Raw genomic sequence first — 26487 nt, forward strand, 5'->3', positions numbered from 1 at the left:
ATTTCTACCCATTAGTATCATCTGTTCCGTGTTTTCTTCATTATACAGACTCTGGCTGATCTGAACTCACACACGTCCCCTGGGAACCAAGCAGAATGCCTTCAAGCTGCAGATGATAAGCAAACACCAAGTTACATATAATCAATCCCTTGATGAGCTATTTACCATGTGACATGACCAAAATACTTCTGGTTGGGAACTATGTTTATCTTAGTCTGTTTTTCAAACTGCCCACAGCCCTGAAAATCCATGTCAAAGTGTTCAGATGTGAGCTTTCTCTCTATAATCTTGCCTATTGCTTCAGGATTGCCTGTACTTTACACTGCAAATACTGATTTACCTACAGAAGAAGCTTAGTTATTGACAGAAGCCTGTGTCCCTCAGCACACATTTCTTCTTCCACTGCTTCCCGTGGCTTTACACAGAACAATGAACACTTGTCAGAGGAAGCAACAGACTAAATGAAGAGTGGAGTTATACCTGGAACTCATTACAATCATGGAGAAATTCAGCAGCACTGAAAATAGAAATCCAGTTTCAGCTCTTGTGAAGAAAGGAATTAGTAAGTGATCCTTTGATCAAGACCGACTCTCTCTCCAGTTCACCTTCACTTCAGCCACACCACTTCACAGATTTGTGTACCTACACAAAGTATTAGATATCTTCTAGTAAGGTAGAAAGGAAAAGCGATGCAGCTGGAGAACCTCGAGAAATGGTTCTGTTCTGTATCACAAATACTCTTGTGTCCTGCTCCCCAGAGGTATGTGAGGTACAGTTAGCTGTCTGAATACCCTCAGAGTTCTGGATCTGGATCCTTCCGTGACAAGTTATCACAAATATCTCATGTTTATTTTGGGCTGCAGAATCTAGGCATGATTATTTGGACAAGCAAATATTCCCTGGGTAGCACTAACATCAAGAAATACATCAAGAAAAACATCAAGAGAAATTTCTCTGTGGAATCCCTCCCTCCTGCAAATTTGGGGGAGGTGGGGGAACAAAAGAGAATAGGAGTATGATTTCCTGCTTATGTATTTTTCTGTGAATTGAAATCAATCAAGAAAACAAACCTGAGCCTAAAGTCAACCTGAATGCAAAAAATTAGCATCAGGCAAGTATTGAAGAAGATTATTTGAACGTGTCATTTCTAGAATGCTTTTTTTAAAGGACTATTACACCAGGAAGTGAACAGCTACCAAGTAATTTGGATTGTCAGATAAAAGCCTTCATGCATCACAAATAAAACACCAGAAGACTGGTGAGAGAAGACATGTGGAGCATGAGGGCTTGGTAGCAACAGATGCAAAGACACTTAAATGAAGACGGAAAATGTAAGTAATAAAGGAGGTGTTTATGAAAAAGATAAGAACATCAGTAATACCTGAATCACAACACACTCATCTCTCAGCACAGCACAGCTGTAACTTGCCATCTTTTTCCAAGATGTTAGACACACAGCTCTCCAGATCGGTTTTACTATTGTAACAGGCCTCATCCTTAAGACAAATTACACACGAGAAAATTGTGTTGTTGAAATTCTTTATTAAGTTAAGCTCAAGTCAAACAAGAGATCTGTCCCTCCCTTCGACAGGGAAGATCTGTCAGGAGCGAGCCCTGACCCTTCCAGCAGCCTCTGAGCATCAGCTCCACAGAGACCCTGGTGCCCACCTACAAAGGAGCACGCAGGGGGACAGCTCTGGCAGCCCCCGGTCCTGCCATGGCCTCCTCAGCCTCTCCCCACCACCGTGCTCCTCGCCCCCATGGGTGCCCAGGGTGCTACAGGCACCGAGCGCCGCCATGGCGGCTGCCTGAGGCAGCGGGCTCGAGCCGAGGTGGTGCCGCCACCCGGCTCCGCCGCCATCTTGGTCCAGAACCTGTCAGTTTTCCACCCAATTTCCCAGCCTTTTCCACACATTTTCCCAGCCTTTTCCACACAATTTCCCTAGGCAGCCCGCCCGGGTGGCAGCTGCACTGTGCATGAGGGGCCGAGGGGGGGCAGCAGGCGCCTGCCTTTCTCCGAGGGAGCCGGCTGGAGCCGGGGCGGGGGGCTGAGGGTCGGGGTGGGCAGCGCACCCCACTCGGCCTCCTGTTGTCTCTGGCTCCACAGCCGGAGCAGCCATGTCCAAGCTAGAATCACAGAATCATTAAGCTTTGAAGAGCCCTCCAACCATCACCCTACTACCAATGTCACCCAATAACCATGTCCCTAAGCACCACGTCCAACCTTTCCTTAAACACGCCCATGCACAGTGATAGCATCATGTCCCTGGGGAACCCGTTCCAGTGCCTGACTACTATTTCTGAGAAGAAATTTCTCCTAATTTCCAACCTAAACCTCCCCGGCACATCTTGAGGCTGTTCCCTCTAGCCCTATCACTAGTTACCTGTGAGAAGAGGCCGACCCCCAGCTCCCCACAACTTTCCACAAGCCCCCCCTGGCACTCCAAACAGGGGCTGCCATGTAAGCTCTGCACCATGCTCACTGATGGCAATGCTGCAGGACCGAGATCCCCTCAGATGGCCTGTGAAACAACACCCCGAGTGAAAGGGGGCACCTGAACGTGTGTGCTCTGACGGCACCCAGGTTTCCCCTGGCATGCAGGCAGGATGCTCGACTGGGTGGTGACAGACCCAGCACCCCCACAGAGCCCCTGTCCCTCAGTAGAGCCTGTCCTCAAAGCCTTGGTCCAGAAGGTCCCTGAACATGGTCCTGGTGACATCTGCCCTCCTGGACCTTGCTCCACACTGCTGGGAGATGGGGTAGATGACATCCAAGCTGGGGACAGCTGTCACCAGGTAGAGCGAGGCACACCCCTGTGACAGCCCTGCCCTGGGGCAGGCGTTAGGGTGGCCAGTCCCCTCTCCCCGTCCCCACAGCTCCATCAGTGTCTGACTCATGGGGGTGGTTTGGCTGTAGCTACGCTTGTTGCAACGCTTTAACGCTTTCCCTTAAAAAAAAAAAAAAAAAAAAAAAAAAAAAAAGGAACTTAGGGAATTAAATGCAAAATATTTAATTAAATAATGAAATATTTAATGAAATGAAGGTATTTAAACTGCAAAGTCAAGCCCTGGAAAGTCAGAACATACCATAATGTGGGTGACCCCAATTTCTGTGCCCATGAGCTGCCCGCGGCTCCTCTCAGGCCTCCCCAGGCACAGAGCTCGGCACTCAGTGCGGGGGGGACACAGCAACACGCCAAGGTCGGATCAGGAATCTGTGGCAGCTGCCTCCTGCCAGGGTCCCACTGGACACGTCGTGCATCCCCATGTGGGAGCTGAGGTTTGCAGAGGGCGGGAATGGTTTGGGGCCGCGTGATGAGGGTGCCTGTTAATGGTCTTTGCCTTGTTTTTGCTGCAGAGGTTGGCAGAACAGGTCTGGCGCGTTCCCCCAGCACGCGAGGCCTCTGGAGTGACAAGTGGCTTACCCCAACACCGCAGCGGGTGACCAGGAGCAGCACACCTTGCAGAACAGGAGGTGCTGCGAGAGCCGGACTGACACGATGGTGCCAGCATCTGCCCCAGGTGGGTGAGCAGGGCTGCGCAGGGCTTCTGGACCTCAGCAACACGTGCACAGGCTGGGGGTCCCAGGATCTGGCTCTGTCCTCGCATGGCCCTCATCAGATCTTTATCTCCACCTCTCTTATCTGGCACTGGGGAATAATATGCGCATGTAATGGCAGTGATTTGGAGCTGTGCTTATTGATGCCAGTGCAGCAGGAGCCAGGAGATGAATTGGTCCTTGCTCCACCAGGGCCGTCAGGAGGCAGGAGCTGCATGCTAACAGGGCGAGAACAGCTGCCTCATCCTCTCCTGCTCTGAGGAGGCCGGGATCCTGTACCGAAGGCGATGGGTACCGTTGTCAGCAGAGGTGTCTGCCACAGGCAGCCACCCTCGCTTGGCACATGTCCCCTCCAGGACCCCCTGTCCTTGCTGGCAGCTCCCAGGGAGGCAGCTCCCAGGTCCAGCCACGGTGCCCCAGACCCCGCATGGAGCCCTGGCCAGTGCCACACGCTCGTCCCCGACCCGCAGGCACTGCTGCCATCCATCCCCCGGCCCAGCGGCGTGCCCGTGTCCCCCTGCCAAGGGCTCCATCCGCTGTTGCTGGTGATGCTCAGGGTGGGGACGAGAGAGTCCGGCGGGTGCACTGAGTTTGCTCAGCCTCAGCTCGCCCTCCCTTGGCAGCCGAGGGGAAAAGAGGAAGAGGGGAGGGCCCCCAAACCTCCGCAGCCCCACCCGCCTCCCTCGCCTCCTGAGAAGAAGAAGAAAACCAAACCAAACCATTAAAAAAATATATAAATAAAAAAGCAACCCAGCCCCGCGCAGCCGTGGGCTGTGGGACCCTGGAGCCCGGCGGAGGGGCGGCAGGTGCCGGGGATGCAGCGCCGAGCCCGGGGCCGCCTCTGGGGCACCGGGGCCGGCCGGGACCGGGGGCGCGGCGGAGCCCTGCCCGCCGGGGCGGGGGTGGAGGCGGGGGGGTGGCGTTTGCGGCTCAATAACGCCCAGGAGAAGTTGCAAGCGGCGAAAAGACAGAGAAGGGGAAAAACACCCCGACACCGAGCCACCCGCCCCATCCCTCTTGAAGCTCCGCTTCCTGCCCAGCCCAGCTGCAGCGCGCCCGCTCCGGCACCCCCGGCACCCCCGGCATCCCGGGTACCCCGGGTACCCCCGGCGGCAGCGCCATGGGCAACGCGGCCGGGGGCATGGAGGGGGCTGCGGGCCGGGAGAACCGCGACAGCCGAGCCCCGGGCCCCGCCGCCGCCGCCGCCGCCACCCCGCCGCGGCCGCCGCCGCCTGCCCGGCAGCCCATGCCCGCCGCCGCCGAGCTGGAGGAGCGCTTCAGCCGCGTCCTGGTGAGTCCTGGCCCTGCCGGGAGAAGCAGCCATCCTGCCCGAGCTTTGCCGGCTTTATTTTATCGAATCGCATCGTTTCTTTTATTTTTTTTTTTCCTCCCTCTCCCGGCCCCGCGGCGTGGGCCGTCTCCTCCCGTTGCTCCCGGGGAATGCCCCGGGGATGCCCGAGCTCGGGGCTGCTCGCCCCCGGCTGCGCTCTGCTGGGGGGCAGTGGTCCCAAAGGGCTTGGGTGAGGCTGAGCTCGGGCTCCTGGCCCCCCCCCAGGAAGCTCCAAACCCCCTGGGATGGGGCTGAGGAGCCGGCGGCAGGCCCGGAGCTGGCGGCGTGTAGCCAGCGAGCAGTGCCAGCCGCACACGCTGCAGCGAGCCGGTGCTGCAAATGTCAACCTGCCTTGCTCACCTCCTCCCGTCCGCCTGGAGCTCCTCTCCCGCACGTCCCAGCGGCTGCTGCTTTCCGGGATCTCTCCCTCTCTCCCTTCCCTCCCTCCTGCTCTCCGCATCTCAGCCCTGGCGTGAGGATGGGGCGCTTCTGCCCTAGCCTCTCTGCGTGGCCTTGGGCAAACTGCTCGCTTTCCCTGTGCCGTGGGGCCGAGCTCCCCGCCAGCCCTTCACGGGTGTCTCTGCAGCTCTGGGAAAAGCTCAGGTAGGCAGAGCAGGAGGTGAGCTGAGTGCTGGTCACCGGCAGCACCGTGCTGAGCTGCTGGAAGCTCCTCTCCGTCCTTGGGAGGTGGCGGATGGCCGTGACCTTCACTGTCCAGCTGTGCTGGATGCAGTCCCCACACATGTGCCTTCCCCCGTGCTCAGCGACGTGTCCTTTCCCCCCGCAGCCCCGGAGCGCGGAGGCGAGAGCAGCTCGGCTGCCCTTTCCGCAGCCGCCCTGTGCACCACAGAGCTGGGGCACGCTCTGAAGGTCGCCGTCCTGTGTCCCCATGCTCCCCAAAAAAGCTCCGGGGCAGACTGGGAGCCCACTGGGAGCAGGGAAATGCTTGCTGCTTTAATCCCCTCATCCCCTGCACAAAATAAGAGCCCACGCTAACCTGAGCCTGGGCAGGGGCTCCAGCTGTGGACAAAGGCTCCCGGCTCCTGCGGCTGCCGTTACACAACGAGGTCGGGAGCAGTGCCGGTGCCGTGACCCGAGTCGCTCCGCAGCTCCTGCGGCCCCGCAGCAGGCAGGACCCGCCGCCCCGGCCCGCCCGGCCCCAGCCCAGGATGATTTACAAGCTTTCCCGTCGCGTTGCGATTACGGGAGGATTATTGGGGACAGGCAGCACAGCTGAAGTGCCTGCTTTGCCTGCAGCCACAGGCTGTGACTTCTCTGCCGCGGAGAGCATCTGCTTCGGCTCGCTGGGACTGCAGGGGGGTCGTTGCAAAGGGCTCTGCAATGCCGGGGCTGCGTGGTGCTGCCGAGAGCCCCGGGATGGGGCTTTGCTGTCCCCCGGGGGTGGCTGTGTGACTCCTGGTGTGGTGCTTTGGGTGCGGATGGCAGTACGAGGTTGAGATTGTGCCTGTAATTGCTCTGGGGTGCACGCATGCCGTGGTTGCAGAAGGGGGCTGGCAGCTGGGGATTTTGGGGTGCTGTGGCTGCGATTGCGAGGCCTCAGGAAGTGTCACTTTCCGCTGGTGAGATGAGGCCTAGGTGTGCTCCGGAGGGGTCTAAATCCTAAACTGAAAAGTGATCAAAAAGGGCCAAGTGGTGATTCAAACTCTCCCTGTGACCCCAGCCTCCTTGATCCCAAGGAAAAGCCCTGGCAGGGAGCTACTGGGACAAGTGTGCTGGTTTTGGCGACACGGGAACTGGCTGTCTTGTGAAATTGGATGTCCCAATCTCTCTTCCTCCTTTCATGGGCTCCCTTCCCCCTCCTTTCACCATCCCTACTCATGGCAGCGTTGGTGGGGGGAGCAGCAGGATCCCCACTACGGGGGGATGGAGGGCTGCTCTGCCTCCAGCCACCCTAATTGTATTTTTAATCATCTCTAGGGACCCGCAGTGTTCATGGATTCATTTCTCACCTGCAAAGGGCATGAGTTTAGCACTGGGGTGTGAGCTGGTGGGCTGGAAACCTTCCTGTTCTATTGCTGGGACGTGGTTTGGGTCCAGCACATGGTCTTGGTACAGTGATACCACAGGAGGGTTGCTGCACCCCAGTGCCACGAGGCCATGTCAGTGCAAACCAATTCCTGGCCAGACATCCTAAACTGGCAGAAATAATGGGAAAAATCCAGGCTGAAAGGCAGCCTGAGGGACTGTCGGGTCAGTAGCAGAGCCCTGGGGGTTCAAACTGCTGGTGGGGAGGTGAGGAACAAACCTCACTGTGTGCTCAGATATGGGGAATCTGGTTTTATTCCAGGCATTCTGGCTTATTCCCAGCTAGGGCACCGTGGCAGATGCCGCTTTGGCAGAGGGACAGCAGGGCTGTCCCTGTGCCAAGTGACCTGGGACGTGCTGGTGCGGCTCTGGAGTTTGGGGATGTGGGGAGAAGCAGAGGAAGGAGACGGCCTCTGGCTGCTGGGCTGGGGATGTGCTTCTGCTCAGGGCAGCCTGGTTACCTCTTGTTACAAAGGAGGAAAAGAAAAGGTTCAGGAATGGCAAAATGAAACCGTGCACCAAGGGCGTGGTGGAGGTGAGCAGCAGCTGGGCTGCCCAAGCATCCGCAGACAGCTGGGAGGGCTCTGGGGTGGTGGCACTCAGCAGACAGGACCGTGGTGGCCCTGCTGTGAGGTTTTGCTGCTAAACCATGGCAACTCCTCGCTCTGCTGGTCCACGGGGCGGCGAGAGCTTTGCTTTGGCCTCTCTCGGGACCTGGAAGAGAGATCAGATGCAGCTGAAAGGGCAGAGACCTAAAAACTCTGAGCCTTTGAGGAGCCGGGTGGAAAATTCCCCCCGAGCCCTTGCTTAGGTCCTTGGTGTCACTTAAAAGCAGCAAGTGCTCTGCGAAAGCGGGGCAGGCTGCGGGACAGGGATTAAAACTGGGAGACCTCAAAACTTCACATTGGTGAAAGCTCCTTGTGTGCCGCAGGGCCCCGGGTGGCCACGAGGCGCTGCTTTGTGTTTGCAGTTGTCCGGGTGAGCTGGCAGCCGGCACCGCTGCAGATGTTTGCAGATGTGCTGCTGGCCAGAGCGCGGCGGTGAGGCCGGTCACCAGCGAGCCCTGGCTGCGGCCACACCACGAGCTGGGGGAATCACGGGCAGGACAGAAGAAAGATGCCCGGCTTTGTGCTGGACCCGTCCCCACACGGCGTATGGGGCTGGCACAGCTCGGCAGGATGCGGGGAGGCACAGCCGGCTCCGTGATGGGCTCCTGCGAGGAGCAGGGAACCCTCTGCAGCTCTGCTGGTGTCCCTGGTGTCCCCGGTGTCCCCGCAGGACATGTGCCTGTGCCACACGGAGATGGGAAGGCAGGCAGCCCTGCGCCGAGGTTGCTTCATGTGGCTGGATCAGGCCCTGGCTGAGCTGGGAGGGTGTCCCCAATGTGGGGATCCCCCCACCCCGCCATCGCAGGACGGGCAAACGCTCGGCGGCGAGGCGAGCGTGGCTGCTCAGTCTCATTTCCCCACCGTGCGCTGAGAGCAGCTTCTGCTTGTTCTTAAAATAGAGCCGGGAGCAGCAGGCGGTGGGGAGGCCTTGGCCACAGCCGTGCGCTAGCAGGCGCCTGTCCCTTAGCAACTCCTCGCCTCCCCCGGGGTGGGCTCCGGCCTCCGGAGGGGTCCTGCCCGCTCCCCCTGCCAGCTTTTCCCTCTGGCACGTGGTGGGTTTGGGACGCAGCCACGGCTGGCTCCGGGGACTCCCTCACAGGGTGAGCCGGTCCCGGGAGCGTTGCCCAGCCCTGATTGCGGCGTGCTGGGCTCGGGGAGAGCCCGGGCGGTCCCCGTCCTGCTGGGTGCCTGGCGCTGAGCCGCGGGGAGAGGCTGTGGCCTCCCTCCGTGCCAGGTGAGGGTAGGAAGGAGAGATGTGCTCCCCGCAGGCAGCGGGGATGGCTCTGGTGACGCTTGCTGAAGGGGACAGCACGGGAACGCCAGGCAGGAGCATCGCGCCCCGTAGCCACCAGGGACGGTGCAGCCCGGGGCCGGCGTGTCCCATGGGCTGCCAGCCCAGCCACCCGGTGCCGTCAGTCTTTCTGCGGCCAAGCGGTCGGTGAAAGCCTCCAAGCCGCCACCTTGGGTCCGCTCCAGCTCCTTTCTTGTGGCAGACAGGGGCTGCTGCTTCGCGCCAGCGGCTGCCACCTTCCCCCTGTGTACTGTGAGGAACCACACACGACAGATTCAGCCACGGGGCTCCCCCAGCTCCCAGCAGGGTGTCCCCAGCCTCTCCCAGGCCGTGGGATGCTCGGGCTGGGCTGCCCTGTTCCACGTGCTGGCTGGCATTTGAGGCTTTACACTGGGACCAGAGCTTCTCGTCCGTTACGTGGTCCTGCATCCATGTGCACTCACCCAAATCTCCACAGGAGCTCCCTGCCAAGCGCAGTGGAGCACCGCGGCCCCGCACGCTGCCCCTCTCCTCCCTGCTTTCTCCCACCCCGGTGCCACCGCTCCCAGCTGCTGCGTGTGGCTCCCTCCCGGCCCTGCGCAGGCCAAGAAACCGCAGAAGATGCTTGAGCAGCTCGGCCACGATCCCTAAGCAACGGCCGTCTCGTTTCGGTCTGGTTTTCACTTGAGCCCATCGAGCAGCCAACCAGCAATGACGGCGCTGCCGCATGTGTTTTGCAGAGCAAACGCTTCCGTGGCGGATGCTTTTAATTTTCTGTCTGGCTGGGTGCAGAGACTGGCCCTGCTCATCTCCGCCTGCTCAGAGGCCACTCGCGGTGTGCGCAGCCCCTGCTTGTGTGTGGAATGAAAATTCGGGGTGCCTGACACTCAAAATAACTCTGCCAGGCAGGAGCCCTCTGCGCAGCCTCGGTGTTGCGGTTGGTGCAACAAGAAAAGGCCTTTTCGTAGTGGGAAATGATGTAGGTGCTGCCTCACCTCCCCCCGTCTGGTTTTAGGTGCAGGGTAAATCCCAGCACAACCTCCAGCAAGCCCTCCCCGTGCTGGCTTTGCCTGAGCTCAGGGTCCCGGCCAGCCACCTCCCGTCCCAGGGCGTCACTGAGATGTCACCGCAGGCGCTGGGGACCTCCCGTCCCGGTGGGCTGTGTGGGAGACCCTTGGTGCCATCTGTTTGGGCTGACAGGAGCGTGGCGGGCCGTGACGCTGCTCGGTGTCTGCGCCCGCCCTCGCAGGCTGTGCGGTCTGGTCCTGACGCAGCCCGTGGCACGGCAGGACAGGGACGGGCTCGACGCCAGGTCCTGGGTGCGATGAGGGTGCTGGCCTTGGAGGTGGGTTGTGATTGCTGGGGTAAGTCCCCTTCTCCTCTCCATCTCGTTCCTGCCATCCCAGTCCCCTGAGGAGGAGGGGAAGGACCAAGTCCTTTGTTTACTGCCTGTGAGGCCACCCTGCCCCATATCCCCGGTGGCACCAGGGCCCCCAGCAGGAAGCGAGAACCGGTTTCTTTGTGCTCCCGACTGACGCCACGGACCACAGCGGGGCGCCCGGGGTGGGAGGCCACTTCCTCCGCCTGCACCACGTGCCCCGCGGGGGAAGGCAGCCACCACCCAGTTTCAAACCCAAACGATGCCACATCCTGCCACCAGGCCCGGCCCTGCCTGCAAGGATGGGGTCGTGCCAGCCTCACCGGGGACAGATGGACTCAACTGTCACAGCACAGCCACCTCCGTGGGGGCATCGCTGGCACCCCGCACTCTGTCAGCATCCTCGGCCCGTGGGAGGCCCTGTCCCACCAGTGATGCTTGTTCCTGGGTTTTCAGGGTCCTACACGTGATAATTTGAGTCCCTGTGACGTGCACAGCCTTTGGGATAACCCAGCACAAAGTTCGTTGATGCTCCACGGGCTGGGGGTCCCTGTGGGAGAGGTTTGGGCTGTGCAGCAGGTGCCACCGTCCCTTTTCTGCAGATGGCACCAATGGCCAAAGTGTGTTTTGTGAAGGCTGCTTGGGTGCGTGGTCCCACCTGGCGCTCTCTTGGGGCTGGGAGAGCCACCAGGCATCGGTCTGACCCTTCTGGAGGGTTTTATCCATCCCCATGGAGGGATGGGGACCGCGAGGACAGGGCTTCCCCCAGCAGAAGTGGCACCGGGGATGGCACCAGGCTGTGCCAGTTGCCCGTGGCGGATCCTGCGTGCAGTAGCCCAGGAAGTGTTATTGCAGCAACAACTCTGGGTGTCCTGGCTCTGCCACCACCTCGGCTGCCTCAGGACCTGTCCGGCCACTCCGATGCAGTCTCGCAGCGAGGCTATTTCTGGCCTCGCAGCCTAATTTTAGCCTCATTGCCTTTGTCCTGCGTGCTGCTGAGCGAGCTGCCTGCTGCGGGCAGCTGGGAGGGAGCAGCCAGGCTCCAGGCAGCCCGGCCAGAGCCAGCCGAATACCGGCTCGGTGTGGTGGCGTGGGGCCCCAGGCAGCTTGGGGACCATGGCTTCAGCCTCCGTGCGGGCTCCTTTCCACCTGTATCGCCCTGTTTTGGCTGATTGCAAAAGCAGCCTGGCGGGTACTTGGTGGAGGTGGGTGCTGAGGTTTCCGCTCCTGCCCGGCGTGTTGGCACCTTTCCTCTTGACGGGCTCCTCTGTGGCTACCCGCGTCCTTCCCTGCTCAGCTCTGATCCCGCCCCAAACCCCACAGGATGCCTTTTCCCCAGGGACGTGGGTGTCCCAGGGCAGTGCCCAGTGGTGCCTGCACCCCACATCCCTGTGCCGGGGAAGCCAAAACTGGAGGTTAAGGTGACTCGGAGCAGGGCTGGGGCTGTGCACTGTCTCCACATGGCTCCTTGTGGCCAGGCTGCAGGCTCTCCGTGTGAGCAGCAGCCTCAGCTCCTGCTTTCCTTAGGGCTGGATCGCCAAGAAATCGGTCTTTTGGGAAATTAAATCATCCATGACCCAAGCTGAGCTTCCTGAACGGCTGAGGTGTGCGTGCAACGCACCTGGCACAGCAGGCGGCCTGTCCGAGGCTCTGCAGGTCCACCCGTGGTGTCCCTCCGGGACCCACCCCGTGCACCGCAGCACCCTGCAGGCAGGAGCTGAGCCCAGGGTGCCCCGGAGCCCCCAGCCTCAGCAAGGAGCAGTTTCGGTGGCTGCCTCGTGCTGCTCGGGGAGCGGAAACCACGTCACGTCCTGCTCAGGCGGCTCCAGGGGCTGGCGGCGGCTGCGGAGAGGCCGATGTGGGGTGGGGAGGTGGCGGCCAGGTTGTGTAATGCTGGCACGAAAGGAGGGGGTGACACGCAACACCCTGCCCCCAGGTCGGGTCTCCAAAGAAGCGCTGATTTCACCATCTGGGCTCGTTGCGTGCCCACAGGTACTGCTTGGAGCCGTCCGTCACCATCACACCGTGGGGACTCGGCCGTGTCTCCAGCCCCTGTCCCCGTGTGGGGTGGCTGAGCAGTGACCAAAAGGCTCAGCTGGGGATGGCACCTGGGCTGGCTGAGGCTGGGAGCACGGTGTGCTGGTGACATGGGTGCGTGGCTCCGTTTTTCCCTCCAGCACCCCACGTCCTGCCCTGCCCCCCACTAACACCCAGCGCCCTCTGCCATGGAGACCCCAGACACCTCCAGACAGGGACATTGCTGACGGGTCCATGGTGCCGGGTGGTGGTGTGACAGTTCCTGGGGAAAGCAATGTCCCTGTGGTCCCATTGGTGAGCAGGGACACCGGGTGCCGCGTGAATGGGGGGTACCCCAGCCCACAGAGGGGTTTTGGGGACACCCCTGACCCCTGTCTCCCCGCAGAACTCCATGAACCTGCCCCCCGACAAGATGCAGCTGCTCAGCCAGTATGACAACGAGAAGAAATGGGAGCTCGTCTGCGACCAGGTGAGGTCCAAGTGCAGTGACGCCTTGCTGGCCTCACTGCTGGCCCTGTCCCCAAATGCTACTCAGGGCTGGTGGCCGCTGGCCTCAGATCAGCCCAGCACATGTGGCTGAAGCAGCGGATCTGGGTGCTGGCATCCATCTCCATTAGCGAGACAGCAGCTTATTAGCCTGATTAAACATTGAAGTGCGACCATCTGCAGCACGGGGTACGGGTGGCTGCAGTGTGCCCAGGCAGTGCGCGGAGCAGGGACAAGGTGCAGAGCAGGGTGGTGTTTCCCCATGCCACAGGCAGGTGGCTTCAGCCTCTCTCTGTGGCTTGTAGGAGCGCTTCCAGGTGAAAAACCCACCGTCTGCCTACATCCAGAAGCTGAAGAGCTACTTGGACACGGGCGGCGTGAGCAGGAAGGTGAGGGCTTCCTTGCACCCCATGGGTCCGCCCTTGTCCCTCGGGGCCAGGCCCGGTGCCAACGGCTCTCCCTGTCCCCGCAGTTCAAGCGACGAGTGCAGGAGTCGACACAGGTGCTCCGGGAGCTGGAGATTTCCTTAAGGACCAACTACATCGGGTAAGGAGGGTGAGCAGGGGGTCCTTGGTGTCATCCGGCTGCTGCTGGGACAGAGACTCGTGTGCCGGTGGCTGCTGGCTGTGGGGGTGACAGCGGGGTGTGGAGGCAGGGGGTGGAGGCTGGTGGCTTCATCCCTGGGGTGGCTTTGATGGGAGGGTGGAGGGGCCGAGGCGGCGGCCGGCTGTGCCCTGGGTGCTGCAGGACCTGAACCCCTGCAGTGGCAGCAGAGCCCGGGGGCTGTCCCCTCTGGGTGTCAGGGCCTGGGGTCACTGTGGCACCCGCGTCCCTCAGAGAGGTGGCACCACACAGCGGTGCCGTGTCCCCCGTATGTCCCCACCTTACTGGGGACCTCTGGGCTGGAGGGGGAGAGGGGAGGAAGAGGAGGGCTTGTGGAACCCACTAACCCCTGTGCTCCCCAGCTGGGTCCAGGAGTTTCTCAACGAGGAGAACAAGGGGCTGGACGTGCTGCTGGAGTACCTCGCCTTCGCCCAGTGCTCCGTCGCGTACGTCCCCACTGCCACTGGCATCCTGGGTGCCCCTTTTCCCCTGAGACCCTTTCCTGGCTCTCCGGTCGCTGGGCTGGCATCAGCCTCCCCCCAAGCTCAGAGGGGCTGGGGGAGCTGGGGGGGTCCAGAGCTGCAGAGCTCCGTGTCTGGGGGAAACCAGCGCCCCATTTGTCCCCAGCCCCGGGGACCCCAGAGGTCCCCACGTGCCTGCTGGCATCGGGGGTGCTGCTTGCTCACCTCTCCCTGACCCCACCAGGTACGACATGGAGAGCACTGAGAACGGCAGCCCGGGCTCCGACAAGGGCAAGCCCCTGGAGCGGTCGCTGGAGGATCTGAGCAAAAGCAACTCCTCGTCCCCCACGCAGGGCGTCTCCAAAGTGCGGCACCTCACCGTCAGGTAACACGCGGACCCCGGCGCCGCTCCCCGCTCTCCGCCTCGCTGCACCCAGGCCCCGCCGTGCCATGCCGTGCTGTGCCGGCTCAGAGAGGGGCTCGGCAGGGAGATGCAAGCCTGGTCCTAGGTATGGGTCCCCGGTGCTGTTCTGGGGACCAAGGGGGAGACAAAGCCGCGTGTGCTCTCAGCAGTGCTGGAAGCCAGGGTAAAGAGCAAGGTTGGGGCAGTTCCCACCGCCCAGCTCTGCAGTCCCTGCAGCTCTCTGCTGTGGGATGCCCTGGCCAAAACTGGGGTGGGAGGATCAGGGAAATGAGCACAAATCAGAGCTGCTTGAGATTTTTGGGAGCAAATCCCCACCCTGCTGCTGCATCAGACATAGGGGCTGCTGCCGGCGAGGGTTTAAAAGCAGCGAGGGTTTGAAGATGACCGGGCCTGCGCCCTCTGAGCCGGTCCCAGCAGCCGGCGGCTCTCGCTTGCTAACCCTGCAGCCCTCTTCTAACCCCGCTCTTCTCTTGCACGCTGCCGGGGGATGTGCTTACGGTAGGTGACAGGGCTGGGGTGCTGGCGTGGTGGAGATGCCCCGGAGGGGCCATGCAGCCCCCGCTGACTCGCTGCTGGCCCCAGCGTGGGGATGGCCCCTGTGGTCGTCCCCGATGGGCAGGGCGGTCCGAGGGGACACCCGGCTGTGTCCACCCTGGGAAGGGAGACGGCTGCCGTAGCGTGGCTGGGGGCTCCCTTGGGACCGCGGGGCCCCTCGTTCCCTGCCAGCACCTCCAGAGGAGCCGGCGTCCCCTGTGCCCCAGGGACAGGTCAGGAGCGATGGCTCGGATGTGGCACCCGCGGGATCCCAGCCCCAGCCTGGTCGCAGGCTTAGGAGGGCTCAGCACCGCCCGGTGCTCAGCACCAGCCCCTGCAAGCGGCAGCAGCCGCCCCGCTTGCCCCCTGCCCACGTTCCCCCAGCCCCTGGCTCCACACCCCGGCCGTCCCGCGGGCCGCGCGGGAGCCCCGTTTCTCCCTCCTGTCCTGCAGGCTCTAACGCGCCTCCAGCTGCTGCCTCTCGAACCAGCACATCCACACCCTCCTCCACCACGTCCACCCCAGCGTCCCCTGCAGCGCCCCGGGCAGCGATGGGGACAGTTGCCCCAGGTCACCTGGCAGCTCCTATTCGCCCCGGTGAGCCTCCGAGACCGCCCATGCGCGAGGGGCACGCGGCCCCCCCCTGCCACCCCAGCCCCACCGCGGCCACCCCCCGCGCCTGGCGTCCCTTGGGCTTGCACATGGGGATGACCACCAGGCTGGACATCGGGGCTCTCTCCCATGGGAATGCAGCTTGCTGGGTACCCCGGTTTTCCTGCTGCTGGCTGGTGAGCCCAGGGCCACCGAGGCCACCGCCTGTCCCCCCCCCGCCCTCACGCTGCCCACCCCCTGCTTGCGCTGCGCCCCGCGGCTGCCCCCGAGCCCCCTGCTCAGCTGCCCTCTTGCCCGTGCAGGCTCAACCCCTCGCACAGCAGGAAGGCGCTGAGGAATTCCCGCATTGTCAGCCAGAAGGACGACGTCCACGTCTGCATCATGTGTCTCCGTGCCATCATGAACTACCAGGTGGGAGCAGGCAGTGTCCTCCGGGATCCCTGGGAGACCCCCAAAAGCCTCCAGTCCCTGCGCTGCCCCCATCAGGGTCAGAGTCTGGCTTTGGGGTATGGTGAGGAGCACACATCTGCTGCCCCCCAGCTCTGATGGCTTGGGGACACCCAGACTTTGCACTCAGATGTCCTTGCTCAGCCACCTGCTCAGCAGGAACATGGCATGGGCCATAGCACTAGGTCCCTGGGCATCCCTGGGGAGCGCAGGGGTATGAGCGACCCCATTAATGCTCCTTTTTCCCCCAGTCTGGCTTCAGCCTGGTGATGAACCACCCAGCCTGTGTCAACGAGATCACCCTGAGCCTCAACAACAAGAACGCCAGGTAGGGGCTGTCCCCTCTCACTTGTCCCCTCAGCTGCGCCACGGCCACGACCCCTCATGGCCTGTGCCTCCGCAGGACCAAGGCGCTCGTGCTGGAGCTGCTGGCTGCCGTCTGCCTGGTCCGAGGTGGCCATGACATTATCCTTGCTGCCTTTGACAACTTCAAGGAGGTGAGTCTCTGGGAGGGACACACGGTCCCCATGCTGACCCCTGTGCACGTGCCTCAGTTTCTCTTTGTGCTGCAGAGTCCTGCTCCACTGAGACACCCTTGATCCTAAAAATGCCTGTCGCATAACTTATCTGGGGTTGCTCCAGTTGTTGGGCTTGATGTCCCCATGCCAGCACATGTCCCCAGGGCTGGGATGGCACGGGGACGTCTCAGCAGGGATGTCCTGCACCCGGCAGGGCTGGGATGGCATCGGCAGCGGGTGCCTCCTGCCCTGCCATCCCCACGGGTGCCCACCTTGGCCGTGCCCCTCCCAGCCCTCAGACCCTGCTCCCACCCCAGGTCTGTGGCGAGAAGAACCGCTTTGAGAAGCTGATGGAGTATTTCCGAAATGAGGACAGCAACATCGACTTCATGGTGAGCGGTGGGGGAGGCTGGGGCCCCCGCTGTGCCCATGCTGGGCTGGAGACACCTGGGGACCCACAGCCTCCTGCCCTGGTGGCAGCTCCCGTGGTCCCCCCAGGCCTGTCCTTGGCTATGTCCCAAGGGCTGCCAAGTCCCCAAAATGCCGTGCCCCCAAAAGCTGCTGGTCCCTCCCCAGGGCGTTGTGTCCCAAGGGCTGCTGAGCAGCTGGCTGTTTCCCAGATCCCCGTGTCCACAGGGCCGTGAAACCTCCGTGCTGTCCCCAGGGACTTGTGTCCCCAAGGCTGCTGAACCGCTGTGCTGAGCCTGCTCCTGTCCCCGCAGGTCGCCTGCATGCAGTTCATCAACATCGTGGTGCACTCGGTGGAGAACATGAACTTCCGTGTCTTCCTGCAGTACGAGTTCACCCACCTGGGGCTTGACCAGTACCTGGAGGTGGGTGGTCCTGCGCTGCCCCGAGCCCCCGCTGCGGCCGCGGCTCCCATCTCGGTGGTGGGTGGGCACCGTGGCTGCCACCACCCGTGACGGTGCCGCCGGTTGTCCCGTGGCAGAACCTGCGGCTCACCGAGAGCGACAAGCTGCAGGTGCAGATCCAAGCCTACCTGGACAACGTTTTTGACGTGGGGGCCATGCTGGAGGACTCGGAGACCAAGACGGCTGTGCTGGAGCACATGGAGGAGCTGCAGGAGCACGTCAGCCAGGTGGGACGTGGGCGCGTGGGCAGGGGCTGCTGACGCAAGCCCCAAGTGGGGCGGGAGGCAGGGCTGGGCCACGGCGGCTGCGGCTGAGCGCCGGTGCCTCGTCCCCACAGCTGACGGAGAAGCTGCAGGATGCGGAGAACGACTCCATGGCCAAGATAGCGGAGCTGGAGAAGCAGCTGAGCCAGGCGCGGCGGGAGCTGGAGGCGCTGCGGGTGAGCACCCATGGGTGCTGCGATGCTGCCGGGGCTGAGGGGGGGAAGCGGATGCGTGGGGAACCTCGGTCAGGGGGTGCTGGGGGACACCGGTGACACGCCGGGGTTTGTCACGCCGCAGGAGCAGCTCAGCCCGCCGCGGCCACCCAGCCCGCCAGCCCCACAGCCCCAGGAGTGCTACCGGCTGGCACTGGAGCGGCGGCTGGCGGAGCTGGAGGAGAAGGGGTTAGTGCAGATCCTGCGTGGGCCCGATGGAGACGTCGCCATCGAAATTGTCCCCGTCGTCATAGAGACCGCAGCAGCCCCCGTGGTTACCACAGAGGCCACCGCCGCCAGCACAGGTACCACGGGTGCGGGGGTCCGCTTCCTGCTGGGGACAGCTGGCGCCGGGGAGGGGTGGCAGTATGTTCTCTGGGCACAGCCAGGGAAACCGAGGCAGGGGGCGCAGGGATGTGCCCAGGGACGTGGAGTCGCTCGGTGGCAGAGTGGTCCTGGCAGTGGCACCGTGTCCTGCTGCTGCATCAACTCACCCACTTCTCGTTTCCGTTTGCAGATGCTCCTGCTCCAGCTCCGGCTCCGGCTCCGGCTCCATCCCCACCTCCTCCCCCTGAACCTGCTGCCCCCCCACCACCTCCCCCACCGCCCCCCCCTCCACCCCTGCCTGGGGCTGAGCCTGAGCCCCCCGTGCCCCCCCCGCCCCCCCTGCCCACGGGTGCCGCGCCCCCCCCAGCCCCTCCGCTCCCAGGTGCCGCAGTGCCCCCACCTCCCCCACCGCTCCCCGGGGGGCTGGAGGGCCCTGTGCCACCCCCCCCACCGCCCCCACCGCTCGGCGGGGAGTCCCCCGCCGGGCCCCCTGCTGCCGGTGGTTCAGGTGAGTGTGGCCAGGGGATGGGGTCCGGGGACAGCGGGGACGTCCTTGGGGTGTCTCGAGCGCCAGAGGCATACTGGGGTGGGTTTGGGCCCCCGCCGGTGACGCTGCCTGCCTCTCACCCCGCAGTGAAGGTGAAGAAGCCGATCCAGACCAAGTTCCGCATGCCCGTCTTCAACTGGGTGGCGCTGAAGCCGAGCCAGATCGACGGCACTGTCTTCACAGAGCTCAACGATGAGAAGGTGCTGCAGGTGAGGCCATGCAGGCACCTGGGGGGTGAGTACAGGGGGCTCGGTGGGGCCGGTGCCTGCGCCCACGCCGCACCGGTGCTGACGTTACCCCGGCCTTCGTTGCACCCCCACCCGCATTGCACCCGTGCTGGCTTGGCACCCCTGCCCACGCTGCACCCATCTGTGGTGTCGCTGGCTCACGTGGCTGCAGCCCTGGAGGAGCTGGAGGCCAGCGCCGTGCAGAGCGACAATACGGGGTCTGTGGGACGCGGAGCCCTGCCCTCCTCCTCTCACCCCATCCCTGTCCCCTTGCTCCACCCTCAGCCTCTCCTGTTCCAGCCGTGTCTTCTTCCCCATCTTCATTCTCTGCCTCCCTCCCTCCCTCTCCCCGCACCTTGTCCCCTCATTAGCCCCTCCTTGCCCTGTCCCTGCCTTGTCTTCATCCCCTTCCCCATCCTCAGCCCCCAACTTGTCCTCTCCTCCTCCCTCCATCTTCATCCTCTCGCCCCTCTCCCCCTTGTCCTGTCCCAACCCTCCGGCCCCATCCTCATCCCAGCCGTCCTGCAGCAGCTCCCAGCCGTGCCCTCAGCCCTGTCCCCCCGCAGGAGCTGGACATGAGTGACTTCGAGGAGCAGTTCAAGACCAAGGCCCAGGGCCCTGCCCTGGACATCAGCGCCCTCAAGGTGAAGGCCACGCAGAAGGCCCCCAGCAAGGTCACCCTCATGGAGTCCAACCGGGCCAAGAACCTGGCCATCACCCTCCGCAAGGGTGGCCGCAGCATCCAGGACATCTGCACAGCCATCGAGACGTGAGTGTCCCCTCCTCAGTGGGACAAGGACGAGCCAGGGCACCGGGAGGGAGGCGGCAGGGGGCTGAGGGACCCGCTGCAGGGTCTGCCTGTGCTGGGGGCATCCCACCACCTGCTGCTCCTGCAGGTACGACCAGCAAGCCCTGAGCCTCGATTTCCTGGAGCTGCTGCTGCGCTTCCTGCCCACCGAGTACGAGCGGACGCTGATCGGGAAGTTCGAGCGGGAGCAGCAGCCTCCGGAGGAGCTCTCGGACGAGGACCAGTTCATGATCAGGTTCAGCAAGATCCCGCGCCTGGCCGAGCGCATGAACGTCATGATCTTCCTGGGCAACTTCAACGACACGGCCCAGCTGCTCATGCCGGTGGGTGTGGGGGCGCGGGTGGGGGGACACAGCACGGCTGTGGGTGGGCAGCCTCCTGCGGCGGGGCTCACACACTTCCCCTGCTGTCCTCAGCAACTCAATGCCATCATCGCCGCCTCCATGTCCCTCAAGTCCTCCAGCAAACTGCGCAACATCCTCGAGGTGAGGGGTGCGAGGCCGCGGCCCCATGGGGGGATGTCTGGCCGGGCCGGGTGCACGTTGGCAGTGCTGACCTGCCCCATGCATCCTGACTGCGTGGGGGCATGGGGTGCGGATGTGCCCCCGCTGCTGGGCTCAGCCCCTGGCCCTACCTGAGCCCTTGCACCTCCTCAGATCGTGCTGGCCTTCGGGAACTACATGAACAGCAGCAAGCGCGGGGCTGCCTACGGCTTTCGGCTGCAGAGCCTCGATGCGGTAGGTTTGGTGCGGGGCTGCCCTGCAGGTCCCTTGTGCTGTAGGGAAGGACGTAGTGCACACAGGCACTGTCACTGCACGGGGACAAGCCGAGGGGACAGGGCGTTACAGGGACCGGGTATAGGGACAGAGGGACGTGGGAAGCAGCTGTAGGGATGGAGAGACACGGGGGCTGGCCGTGGGGCAGAGGGTTACAGGGACCAAGCATGGAGATGGAGGAACGCAGGGAGCAGCCCTGGGCACAGAGGGACGTGGGAAACAGGCACAGGGATGGACGGGTGCAGGAACCAGCTGTGGCCGTGGGTGAATGCTGGGAGTACCTGAGGGGACAGAGAGAGTTCAGCTGCAGCAATGGGGGAAGCCATGGGAATGGAAGGGTGCAGGCACCAGTCACGGGGACAGAGGGCTGCCTTGAGCAGGGGTTGGTGGGGCAGTGGGATGCGGGATGGGGCTGACACTGCTCTCTCCCAGCTGCTGGAGATGAAGTCGACGGACAGGAAGCAGACACTGCTGCATTACCTGGTGCGGGTGATCACGGAGAAGTACCCTGAGCTCACTGGCTTCCACACCGAGCTGCATTTCCTCGACAAGGCTGGCTCAGGTAGCACCCGTGGGCACTGGGCTGGGGACCGCAGCAGGCTGCAGCCCCCACGTGGGGACTCTCAGAGCCTGCCCTGACCCTGGCACTGGTCACTGATCACCGTTTCTGCAGTGTCCCTGGACAGCGTGTTGCAGGACGTGCGGAGCCTGCAGCAGGGCATGGAGCTCACCCGCAAGGAGTTCATGCGGCAGGATGACAGCCCCGTGCTCAAGGAGTTCCTCAAGGCCAACTCGGAGGTGATGGAGAAGCTGCAGGCTGACAGCAAAACTGCCAAGGTGGGTGCTGAGGGCAGCGCAGGGTGGTGGGGCAGGACTGGGTCCCCATTGCTGCATAGGGTCACCCTGGGGTGATATCTGATGTCTGATGCCTGTGCCCCATGGGAGAGGCTCTGGGTGGGATGTGGCTCCAGCAGGACTGCCAGAGCCATGGGGGATGTGGATGGGGGCACCGAGGTGACAGAGGGTGGGTGGGGGACAGTGGGTGGCTGGGCTCTGCTGCCAGACCCCAGCCCCCCATATTGGGGTGTCTCTGCCCGCAGGAGGCATACGAGTCAGCCGTGGAGTACTTCGGGGAGAACCCCAAAAACAGTCCCCCCACGACCTTCTTCCCCATGTTCATGCGCTTCATCAGAGCCTACAAGGTAGGGGGCCGGGGGTGCCCTGTTTCTGGGGGCTGGGAGGGGACTTGGTTTTTAGGGGGGAGTCTGACCCCACTTTGGGGTAACTGGCCACAGCCACACACAAGGCTGGGGGCCTGTGGGACAGAGAGACCCTGGCACACAGAGCTGCCCTTTGGGGCCGGTGCAGGCACTGGGTTGGGGTGAGGCAGGGGCTGCCAGAGTCCCCTTGGGATTGCCGAGGAGCAGAAAGCGGGGGGGGGGGCGTTCCTGCAGCACCACAGCAGAACCCCGCAGCTCAGCGTGCCTTCCCTGCACCTCTCCCAAGAAAGCAGAGCAGGACATCGAGCTGTGGAAGAAACAAGAGGCTGCGGCCAAAGAGGCAGAATCCAGCCCCAACGGCAGCGAGGACCAGCTCGACACGAAGGTACCCGATGTGGGGACACTTCCCTGTGCTGGTGCAGGCTCTTGAGCATCCCTTCCCCAGCAAATCCCACCCTGCTGCCCTGCGGCTTCTCCTGGATGAGGCCAGGAGGCAGCAGCCTGGCTCGGTATCACTGTGCCCTCTGTCCGGGCTGAATTTGGGAAAGGGCAAAGGAGCTTTTCCAGATGGGATGTGCCATTCACCCCACTCTGTCTCCACCACAGTCACCCATGCAGAAAGCCAGGCGGCAGCAGATGGATATGATCGCTGAGCTGAAGAAGAAGCAAATGGTGAAGGAGCCGCTCATTTATGAAGGAAAAGACGGTGCCATCGAGGATATTATTTCAGGTGAGGGGCAGGGTGTCTCCCCTGGTGCTTGGTGCTCAGAGTCCCTGGCCAGGCCGTGCCAGAACAGAGTCCCCATGGGGTGCAGGTCCGTTGGGTGGGTGCCATGGCTTGTCACACAGCCCTGCGATGGCCGGGAGGGAGCACAGTGCTGGGAGAGATCCAGAGACAGTGAGGGCCGGGCAGCTGCTGGGTCACTGGAAGTTGGACATTCAGGGCTGGGCTCCCAGCTCTGCTGCCCCTGCACGGGGTTTCGACGCATGGGGCTTCGGCACAGACAGCGCTGCAGCCAAGTGGGTGCAGCTGGGAGAGCCTCCCTGGCGGGGGCTCTGAGAGCTGTCACAGCTCGGAGCCAGGGAGCCACCGAGCCCTGCTGGGGAGCCCAGAGCCACCTGCAGCACCTCCCTGTCTGCACAGCAAAGCCGCTGAACGCTCTCTGCCCTGTCTCATAGCTCTTCCTCCTCTTCTGCTTCTTCCTCCCTTCTCCTCCTCTCCGCTGTCTCTCTGGATCACTTTGCTCAGCTCTGAAAACTGTTCCTTTCACGGCCCGGACGGGCAAGCGCTCGTCCCGGCTCTTCTGCGATGCAAGCTTCAACGAGGAGAGTCCCTTGTAGTGGCTGCCTGTAGGTAATGGGGGGCAGCCGGGCTGGGGGCACGGGCACAGCCTGGGTGGGCAGAGGGGCACAGGGGGGCTGCCGGGCTGCGGCTCTCCTCCTGCATTTCTCTGCCCAGCACCATTCTGGCTCTATGGCCGATCGGCTGGGCCCAGCTCTCTGCTGAAAGCCACCCCCGGGGCCGCCCCAGCATCAGCCCCAGCGCCGTGGCACAAGGCTGGGCACTGGAATTGCTGCGGGAGTGGGTCCCACGGGCTAGTTTTTCCCAGCTGCCTCCCTCCTGCCTCTGTGCTGCTGGTCAGGCTCCTCCCAAGCATCCCTATGGACGGGCTGACCCTGGGCGGTGGTGGGGACGAGGGAAGGGTCCTGCCTGCAGGTGCAGGCTTTGCTGGGGCGGGCAGGCTGGTGGCTTGCTGAGCCGGTGCCTTCTCCCCTTTCAGATCTGCGGAACAACCCCTACCGGCGCGCAGACAAGGGCCGCGGCAGCGCCAAGAAACGGGCTGTGGGGCAGAGCCTGCAGGCGACGCCGGACATCTCGCTGTGAGCAGGGCAGGCCTGTCCTGTGCATGCAGATGGGACTGCAGGGCGTCAGCCCGCCAGCCTGGGCCGACCCATGGTGGGGGGACGGTGCCCACTCCTCGCTGCTCAAGCTGCTTCGTGTGCCAGCCCACCCTGCTGCCCCTGCCCTGCGTGCCCATGGGTCTGACGCAGGGCTCCCCCAGCAATTGCTTAGCGATAACACTGAGCTCCTCTCCTCTGAGCCGGCAGGGATGGGGGGAGCACAGGAAGCCCCCCACCTTGTCCTGATAGGGAAAGGGGCTGCCCTGCCCCTTGCCCAGGGCTGCTGCGTTGCCCTCCTGCTGTCCGGGGCAGCCCTGCACACCGGTGTGCCCCTCTCCTCAGCTTGCTGGTGCCTTCGATCTCCCACTGCAGGAGGGGCAGAGGGTTGGCAGCCGGGGCCACAGTGCTCCTGGTGCTTCTCCCACATCTCCCGTTGGTGCAGAGCCCTTCGAGGCCGTGCTCTCCTCTGCTGCAGAGTGGGGCGGGCACAGGCTTTGCCTCCTCTCCAGCAAGGAGCCTGCTGCAAAGATCCCACCCTGGGCACTTCATGTACCCCAGGAGCTGGCAGGGGTGCTATTTTACAGTCATTTTCTATGTCTTCCTTAAAAAAAAAATCTCTCTGTGCTATGGGAGCAGGGGCTGGGACACCCATGGGTTCCACAGGGTCTCACCAGGAGCCTAAGGCTGGGGCGAACAGTGCTGGTCTATGACAATCAGCAGGATCAAGGATTCACCATCCCCGAATCTCTACGTGGTGGTACCTGGCCTTGCCCTCCTGCCTCCCCAGCACCCACCTCTGCTCTTGGGGCTGCAGCCTCTCAGACACCGGTGCCCATCGGCCCGCGGGGACCACGAGGCTGCTCCCGTTCGCCAGCAGTTGCACGATGCAATCCGCAGCAGGTGCTAGGCAGCCTCCAGCCCTTGCAGCAAACACCGCGATATCCCCAAACAGTGCAGGGTCACAGCTGAACTCGTGCAGGAAAAGGAGGACAGAAAAGGGGTGGGCTTGGATGTAGCCAGAGAGCTGCATCAGCCTACAAATAGTGACTGAAGCACTGGCCTTTATTCCTCCCCACCCTGCTGCTGATCAGTCAGAGCCGTGCACTGCTGCAGTTAACCCGTTAATGCATTGACTTTGTCACCAACGCCCCCTGCTTGCCCTGCTGCGAGGACTCGTGGTTGCCGTGTACATTCTTGCTTGCCCCAGCTTTTAGACCAGGGTCAGTCCTCGTTACAAGCCAGAGCAGCGACTGCTTCCTGCTGTAATTACGATGCTAAGCGCCACCGGCTCAGTATCGCGCCAAGCTCAAAGGGAGGGAAGGGAAATGAATGTGTAACTTATAAATGCCTTTAAGCCAGAAATGTAAAACATTAACTGCTAATTTGTATACATTATTTTTATATACTGAGGGCCTGTTTAATCCAAAGCAGAACTGGTAATAAACCAACTCTATGGATAAAGCCCGTGTCTGTGAGTGGGGGTGAGCTCTGCGTGTGGGCCGGTGCTGAGCAAGTCCCAGTGTTTGAGGCTGCTCAGGCTACCTCCTGCCTTCGCGGGCTGGATGCAGCAGCTGCCGCTTGCTGCTTTACTAACACTAAGACATGAACTGCACAAGGAACTGCTGCTGGGAGTGGTGGCCCCGCTCTTTTGAACTGCTGCAAGTGGAAGATGTATTTCTGACTTGCCCATGCCTGCAGGACTGGCAGCAGGGGCGATTTAGTGGATGAAAACACGAGAAAGTAAGTGCCAGGGGACAACAGGAAGGGCAAGCCAGGCCTTGTGACACTTCAGAGGCACAGTCCCCCATCTTTAACTGCATTGTCCTTGAGGAGGCGGCTGTCAGGCCCTGGCACCCACATGAGCACGTGCGCATTGTCACCAGGATGCTCGGGAAGGCACCCGCTGCCCCCGCCAACCCCAGCACGGAGCTGCAGACAGCCCTGGGCGAGGCTCAGTCCTGCACAAGGGCACAACCTGGCTTCTCAGCTGGGTTGTCCTCAGAGACAAGGGCTGCTTCCCAAAGCTGACCCATGTCTTTACAGGGAAGTCTAGGAAATCCCAAATGCAATCAATGCGCCTTTTTTTTCTTTTTTTTTTTTTTGTGGACAGCTGATCTGACTTCTGTGTTCACTGTACAAACAGGTACATGATAGCAAAAGTCAGCCTCCCAACCCGTTGGCTGGAATTTGGGTTTTCCATTTCAGGTAGCTGATCTCATGCGCTCACTGACGTGGCCGTGAGCACACCTCCAGTCCACCGCATTGACAGAAAGGCACCGTGCAAGTGGAGGCAGCTTCTGCACCAAGAGGGAGCCGAAGCCCATGCTGCACAGTGTGGGCAAACCTCCGGCATCGTCTGCTTAACCTCAATTCCTCAGGATCCTGGAGTGATTTCTCTCACTCTTGAGGGGAAGATGTGTCAGCCCCCTGTACAGCAAAAGCCCCTGCCTGGAACATAAAGCAACAGCGAGCAGTGCCCTCTGCTTTCCCTTGATCAGTTGAACCTGGGCCTTGTCAAAACAGCACAGGAGATGCACTCGGGATAGCTGGAAATCGAGGGGGCATCATTTCACTGACAAAGCTTCAGTGTGGTGCAGGGACACATTCATTTGACACAAATAGCCACAGTTTTTGCAAATCAGCCTGTTTTCTCAGACAGGAAAGCCTCGATCCAAAGTTATGTGAATGCCAGCTAGCTAGATGGCTGAGAACATGCTGGGAAGCCTCATGGCAGCCCTGTAACCACCAGGGAGCTCGGGCATGGAGCCAAGGACGTAGAACTGGAACAGGAGGAGGAAAGGGGACGATGTGCTTAACTGGGAAACAGAGCAGCATCAACACATTCAGCAAATGCTGTGCTCAGATCTGCCAAAGGTACTGCTGCCTCTTCACACCCACAAAGGACTCTTCCCTGCATCCCCCCAAAATCTAGGGTGAAGGTTACTCAAACCAGGCTCCTCTTAAAAAAATGCCACACTCGGTAGTCTTCGTGTTCTCTGGTACAACATATCAAACCCCCG

At 62.1% G+C, this 26487-nt stretch overlaps 1 protein-coding gene across 1 annotated transcript; it reads left to right on the forward strand.

The window, feature by feature from the left end:
- Positions 1-4769: 4769 nt before the first annotated feature.
- FMNL1 (formin like 1) lies at positions 4770-24928 on the forward strand (the record flags this gene model as incomplete). The annotated part of the gene is made up of 28 exons (XM_032202567.1): positions 4770-4850; positions 12614-12697; positions 13020-13103; positions 13187-13260; positions 13680-13763; positions 14023-14163; positions 15208-15333; positions 15651-15759; positions 16047-16123; positions 16199-16292; positions 16631-16705; positions 17036-17146; positions 17263-17412; positions 17523-17624; positions 17746-17965; positions 18178-18197; positions 18417-18495; positions 18622-18743; positions 19328-19530; positions 19658-19892; positions 19986-20054; positions 20226-20306; positions 20778-20907; positions 21019-21182; positions 21446-21547; positions 21852-21950; positions 22172-22295; positions 23347-24928. Coding segments are annotated over 28 exons (3144 nt in total), but the record flags the coding sequence as incomplete, so codon positions are not given.
- Positions 24929-26487: the final 1559 nt, after the last annotated feature.

The sequence above is a fragment of the Aythya fuligula genome, chromosome 24 (genome assembly GCF_009819795.1).
Source record: "Aythya fuligula isolate bAytFul2 chromosome 24, bAytFul2.pri, whole genome shotgun sequence".
In the NCBI taxonomy this organism is placed as follows: Eukaryota; Metazoa; Chordata; class Aves; order Anseriformes; family Anatidae; genus Aythya; species Aythya fuligula.